General features: G+C 55.8%; 1 protein-coding gene across 5 annotated transcripts in view; it reads right to left on the bottom strand.

Annotated features, from left to right (window-relative positions):
- Nucleotides 1–291: 291 nt before the first annotated feature.
- Nucleotides 292–6,898, bottom strand: part of SNAP47 (synaptosome associated protein 47) — a 42,759-nt gene continuing 36,152 nt past the window's right edge. For 2 of the 5 annotated variants that reach the window (XM_037739799.1, XM_037739798.1), the window contains one exon: nucleotides 348–924. In XM_037739799.1, the coding sequence (XP_037595727.1) occupies nucleotides 778–924 (147 nt within the window). In that variant the 3' untranslated portion in view covers nucleotides 348–777. Of the gene's footprint in view, nucleotides 925–2,756; nucleotides 2,813–6,898 lie in introns of all 5 variants that reach the window. The other 3 variants (XM_037739796.1, XM_037739794.1, XM_037739797.1) reach the window with 3 other exon arrangements.

Here is a 6,898-nt window from a genome sequence, read left to right as displayed (position 1 = left end):
CGAGGCTCACTGAGCAGCCCCGGAAAGGCAGCAGCACCACTGGGCACTGGGTACACCAGCGTGGACGCCCTGCTGGCTGGGGCCGTGGTGCAGTCTTGGGCCTCGCCTCCCAAGTGCCTGCACCCTTCCTTGGAGCCCTGCATGGGGCATCTGGAAGCAGCATGGCAAAAGGGCACTGCCCGCAATGTGACGTGCAGTCTCTCCAGAGGCCATGCCCACCTCCCCCTGGACCCCCGAGGGAACGGCCGCTGACCAGACACAAGGCACCAGATGGAAACACCAACGCCCACCTTCAAAAACCACTCCAAAGCCAGCATTTCGCTTTATTTCTGGATGGAAATGGGGCCGAAAGGTGCAGTCATGCTATTTTCACTTCTGGCTAAAACCGAGATGATAAAAGAACAGTTGGGTGTTACAGGATGCCCTCAGGTGAGCTGGCTCTAACTTCACTCACAAAGTCATAGTACAGCTAGGAAGGCCAGTCTGTCCACGGAAGGGAGCTAAGGTGAAAAGGGCGGTGCGCTGGCCTCTTCCAGGCCTATGCCCGGTGTCCCTGGGGCCCTGCCATGTCCACTCTCCTGCACCATCTGCAGAACCGTGCAACCGGGTCCTGCCCGCCAACAGGGAGAAGCGCGGGGGGACAGGCATGGCGCACACCTGGGGAGGCCCCTGGTGCAGAGGCGGCCCCACGGCAGCAGCTCCATCCAGGGGAAGGCCACAGGCCTCTGCAGCCCTGGCACCACCTCCCAGCCCGTCATCTCAGGGGGACATCTGCCCCTAGGTCAGCCTCTTCATCCGCCTGTTGTGCTTGTCGATGGTTAAGGTTGCCCTGTCCACAGCTGCTGCGACGCCATCCAGGGCTTCATCCTGTCTCTCCAGCTCGCTCTCAGCCTCCAGGGCCAGCCCCTTCATCCTCCTCAGGATCTGGGGAGAAGCACAAGGTCACAGCAGAGGCCGCTTCTCCTCAAACCCCGGCACAGACATATCCCCGTCTCCTCCCCAAGAACCTTTGGGTGATCACCTGGGTGAGGTCATCTGTGAGCCAGTGAGAGAGAGCCCACAGCCCAGCACCAGGTCAGGGCACAGCTCTGCTCCTGCCAGCACAGGCCTGGTGAGATGAGGTGCACGCCCCACCTCCTGCCAGCTGCCTGCCCCCACCTCCCTCCTGGTGCTGCGGCCACACCCTGGCCTGCTGCCCCCAGGCTGCAGACTGCTCTGTTTGGCTGACCATGTGGGAGTGTTGCATGTGGGTGTGGAATTCCAGCCCATAGCAGGGCAGCCGGGGACCCAGGCAGGCAGCGCAGATCTGAACTTCAGCTCTTGCCTGGCCACTGTGCTCACGACCTATCTGCATGCGGGTCCCTAGCTGCAGACTGAAGTGGGAAAGCAGGATTAAAAAGAAACACAAACCCCTTCTCTTGTCTCTAGGTGTGGGATGTTTCATGCACAATGCACATGACAGAACAAAACTCTCCACACGGTGGAGGGTGGCCAGCACTGTGGGGGTGTGGGAGACGGACCCCGGCCCAGCAGGTGCAGAAGCTGGAGTCACCCAGGGCCAGGCAGGTGTGGATGGGGAAAGCTGGACTGCCCCAGGAATGCCAGCACAGAGCTACGTCCACTGGCTGCAGCGAGGGCGACAGGCTGAGGACTTAGCTGGTGCTGTGCCGTGGCCTGGCCGGCTGTGTTCTGTGAGGAATCTAGGAAGGCAAACCACACTGTGAAGCATTGCTCTACGCACTCAGCCTAGGTCTAGAAACCTCATACGCCCACTTGACCATGGAACAAGAATACACTGGAAAGGAAACATGAGTGACCCACCACTTGCAATAAATGTCCCTGTCCTCTTTTAGGGAAAGTTCTGGATCACTGCTTAGGTCAGGAGAAGGAACCCTCAGTGCACTGTGTCCCCATGAGTTGGACGGGAGTGACCACCCAGGGTCTGGGGGGGTGGTGATCTTGAGGGGACCCCTACGGTTCCTCTGGATGTCTCTAGGAACAGTGCACCTGAGCCCTGGGGGAGCCGCCTCCCCACGCTCCACCCAGTGACATGGCAGGAGGCTCAGTGTCCTGCGGGCTGGGGTGGCCGGCATTGGGACACATGCAGCTCAGGATTCAGGGTCACAAGCAATGCCCTGCCCACAGTCTGGCCTTTGTCTGACCCATGAGAAACAGTATGGAGGCGGCCAGCACAGAGGCCCAGCCGGTCAGATCCAGCTCCCTCCACAGAACGGTGCGGCTCACATGAGATCACAAATGCAAACAAGCTGTGAAAACCAGAAAGGGCCCAGCCAGGGTAGCTGCTGCGCTACAGAAGGAGCCTTTCCCCGGCCGGGTACCCAGCCCCTCTGCAGACGCCACAGGGAGTGAGGGGCTGAGGTCACTCACGGGCACATGGCAGAGGTGAAATGAGCCACATGTCCCTTTCCCAGTGCAGCCTTCCTGCTGAGATCTTTGTCGTGAGACAGATGGAGAAGTGCCTGACTGGAGCCGCAGTCGCAGACAGCAGGCCTTCTGCACCCTCGGGAGCTGGCGGAAACTCATCTGTTGAGTCATGACTGAGATTGCTGGATGGGGCTCTGGAAAGTATACGGTGGGGTCAGTGGCTCCAAGAGGACGGGCAGATGACCTCACACGGGAGGTCTTTTCCACCGCCTGGCCCATGATCTCACATGGCCCACACCCAAGCTGTGCCGTGAGAGGGAAGAAAGCTCAGCCCATCCCTTGCCGGCTCTGCTGACCCGCTCCCGTCCCACCTGCCCCTGCTGTCAGCGTGATCCTGAGGCACTGCTGGAAGCGGCAGGCGTGGCCCCTGGAAGGGAGGGCCGGGCTGCGCGCTCACGCTGTCCCAGCGCCCACATCCCGGGAGGCGGCCTCCCGGAAGCCCGGGATATGGGTCCGCTCAGGCTCTGCTCTCAGTGCCTATGTCCCTCATCAACCATACTAAAATGTGACTTCAGCGTGTTTAGAATTTAAATGTCCTTCAGGGCCAGAGGGCTCCTGTGAGCTGACATTTGGGGAGATGGCCCAAGCCCTTGCCAGGACCCACAGCTCCAATGCCTCCCACCAGACCCCGTGTCAGCCCGGCCCTCTCCACGACCATGGCGTGGACTGCTATCAGGAGACACCACTATTTGTCTTTTCTGTTAATAACTGTGCATGCAGGAAACCAGGAAACAAGAGAGAAGGAAGAAAACAAAATCTGTCCATAATCCGGACCACTATTAATTAGGCTGGTACCATGAGCGACACAAGCACACCCCCCCTCTGGCTCTCTCCCCGTTGCTATGGCCATACACTCTTGCAAGTAACTCACATTTGGGATTAAAGTACACACACAAGTTTGTTTTCTGTTTTTACCATCTCGTCACTTTCCTGAATGAAAGCTGAGTTACTGGCCATGCAATGTCACCTGACACTGTTCTAGGAACGTGGCACATTTTACCTCTAACTCTGTTTCACAGTCAGGGCGGCCTGCCCCAGTCCTGAGAATACACTCACTGCATATAGAGAGATGCTGCGGGGCATGACCCAGGCCACATCCCACATCACTGCCAGAAGTCCCACAGACCTTAAAAGTGGTGGCAGGGCCCTGGGACATCCAAGGGAGGCTGGGCCAGAACCTGCTCTGACTCTCACTCTGGAGTGTCTTCAGCAGGATGACACTAAGGGCAGCTGAATAAGCCGTGTTAATCTGCTAACTCCAACCCAGATGTTCAAAGGCAAAAATGATACGGAAAATAAAATACTGTACTGAAGCCAACAGACACAGAGCACCATTTGGCATGCATCAGTGCCAATAATTATTAAACATACATCATACTCTTCTTTTATACACAGTCCTAGCAAGCCGCCATGAAGGTTATACCCACAGCAAGGCCCAGCAGAGACGAGCAACAACTCAGGGATCAGGAGCCACACGGAGACCAGGACCACAGTGCGACATGAAGCCTGTCCACCTAGGGCCACCTCTGACAGACCGCACCAGCCCCGCACTGCTGTCACTACCTTCCCCACACGGCGCCTGTCCCCCAGGGCCACCTCCACACACACCCCAGCAGCCCGGCACTGCTGGCCACCACCTTCCCTGCAAGGCTGAGTGGCACATGCCCAAGATGCTGGCTGTGCTAGTGACCCTGGTGTGATGTGATCACTCACTACGTAACCCGTGAGTACGTACAATTATTCTCAACTTAAAAATATTGTCGGCCGAGCCCGGTGGCTCACGCCTGTAATCCCAGCACTTTGGGAGGCTGAGGCGGGCAGACTGCCTGAGCTCAGGAGTTTGTGACCAGCCTAGGCAACACAGTGAAACCCCATCTCTACTAAAATACAAAAAATTAGCTAGGTATGGTGGCAGGCACCTATAGTCCCAGCTACTTGGGAGGCTGAGGCAGGAGAATCGCTTAAACCTGGGAGGTGGAGGTTGCAGTGCGCCAGATCGCGCCACTGCACACCAGCATGGGCAACAGCGAGACTCCATCTCAAAAAAAAAAAAAAAAAAATTGTCTATGACATCTCCCCAAAATATAAAAAAGAAAATAAAATAACTTTTTTTTTTAAAGACAAATTCATACCTTTTTCTAGTGTATAAAGAAGCACTGAGAATAGCAGAAATCTCTACAGTTTGGGTTTTCGCCTAATAAGCACAGTAATAATATGCACAGGTAATTGATTTGTGACCGAGACCAGCTGATCTGCCTACAGAAGTGGAGTATTTTATTGTATACACAGACAAAATAAAGGCTGGCTCCTGCTGTACTTTTTGATTTGAAAATTTCTCACTACACTGAAGGCCTTAAAAGAGAACTCATTGCAAATAGCCTGTTGAGACACTTGGCTTGCCTGCCAAAATTGCACTTGAAGCTAATTAATAGTGCAAAAACACAGGAGCAATCTGTGCAGCTGCTGGGTCTGCAGACAAAGAACATTCCTGAGCGAACCCTCAAACTGCGAGTGTCTTGGAGTGCGGGTCCAGATTCTTTCTCCTTTAAGAAGGGACTGAAGTAATTACATGGCATCGTGTGCATTCCACATCACGGGGATGGAAAGAATGGAGAACGTGAAGTCTGGCCAAACCTTAGAAACAGTTGTTCCTCTGTGGCCTGGGGTGACAAGCCATCTAGCCATTATGCAGGATGCTGTCAGCTCCGGGGCAGCCAGTGGCCTCGTGCGGGAACCCTCGTGGGCTCTGAGTCAGAGGCCGGGTGCAAATCAGAGTTCCCGAGTCCCTGCTACATGAGTAAAGAAACCCAGGAACTGGCCTTCCTTCCAGCAAGTTCTACCTCCACAGAAACTACCTGATTAAAAGTGCTTTGGGCCAAGCGCGGTGGCTCACGCCTGTAATCTCAACACTTTGGGAGGCCGAGGAGGGTGGATCATGAGGTCAAGAGATCGACACCATCCTGGCCAACATGGTGAAACCCTGTCTCTACTAAAATACAAAAATTAGCTGGGCATGGTGGCACATGCCTGTAGTTCCAGCTACTCGGGAGGCTGAGGTAGGAAAATTGCCTGAACCAGGGAGGCGGAGGTTGCAGTGAGCTGAGATCACACCACTACACTCCAGCCTGGCGCCTGGCAAGAGCAAGACTCTGTCTCAAGGAAAAAAAAGTGCTTTTGGTTTTGGGGGAAACAAGCTTTTATAAACTTCAAAGAAACAGAGCAGGGAGTGCTTGAAGGAGAACAATCCAGGCCAGCCCTGGGGCACGCCTGCAAACCAGGCCTGAGAGAAGTATTTCTGGGAAAAGCTTTGGCTCAGAGCCCCGGTGGATGCCTGGCCAGACCCACCCCTGGACTCCGGGGTCCTGAGCAGGTGTGGGACCCACCAAGGGCATCGGAGCCAGGAAGGGGAGCATCTCTAGGTGACTCAGGCAGGCAGCAGGAGGCACAACCTGAACAAAGAAACGCAACTGAGCACGGCCAACACTGCCAGCTTACGGCCGTGGTCCCCAGGATAGCACCAAAGCCACTCTCCTCCCACATGCCCGTGGGGAGGCCGCCCTGGGTGCTGCAGGCCTGGCCGCCTCTCTTGTGCCCTGGGCAAAGGCTGTTCTGGAAGAAAAGCTTCTGTTTGGTGCCCTGTTAGGAAAGTGTCTGTCGCCATGAAGCTCCCGCAGACTCGGGGCAAAGCATCACCAACACTGCTGGGCTGACAGCGACAGACGCCAGAAGCCCGGCAGAGTGAAGACAAGAGTGTTTAGCCTTCTCACCATCTCCATTTTGTTTCTAGAGACAAAAAAATAAATATGGAAAAATAGCCTAATGAAGTGGGGTGGGCCCACCTACCAGGCAGCCATGCCCATGCACACACTGTCAGGACAAGGCTGAGCGCCAGGGCCTCAAGGTGTCCGGGGCTTGTGCTTTTGCTGCCACCAGCAGCCCAGGAAGACGGTGCTCCGGAGGCACGCGGGACCTTGAGCCTCCAAACTCCGCAGGGCACCGGATCTCGGGTCCCACGAGATGTGTCTGCTCTGGCTCACCTCACAGCGCTGGAGTGCGGCCCATCACTGTACCAAGGCAAGCACCAAGAGGGGTCTGCCGTTAGCTGCACTGCCCTGGCCGTGTCATTAAGCTGACTCACTGAGGAACTGTGAATTTTCTTGCAGTGAGAAATTAGCAACCATTTAAGAACAGAGCTGGGATAAATCAAGCTGTCTACAACTCAAAATAGTTCTACCAGTTGGGGCCATTAATATGCTGCAGAGAACATAAAGGGGGAAAATTGGCTCTCACCGCAGCCAAGCCCTGGAGGCCATAAAGAACACTCTCCGCTGCGATCTGTCACACTCGGCACTCGAAGACCACCCTGCGGCCCACTGAGTCCCCTCTGCTGCATTCCTGGAAGCCATGGTGGTCTCTGCACTAGCAGGGGGCAGGCACAGGCCCCTCCTCAGGA

Source organism: Cebus imitator, unplaced genomic scaffold, assembly GCF_001604975.1.
Source record: "Cebus imitator isolate Cc_AM_T3 unplaced genomic scaffold, Cebus_imitator-1.0 Scaffold75, whole genome shotgun sequence".
Classification (NCBI taxonomy): domain Eukaryota; kingdom Metazoa; phylum Chordata; class Mammalia; order Primates; family Cebidae; genus Cebus; species Cebus imitator.
The sequence above is the reverse complement of the archived record's forward strand: the minus strand, read 5'-3'. Positions and strand labels throughout refer to the sequence as shown.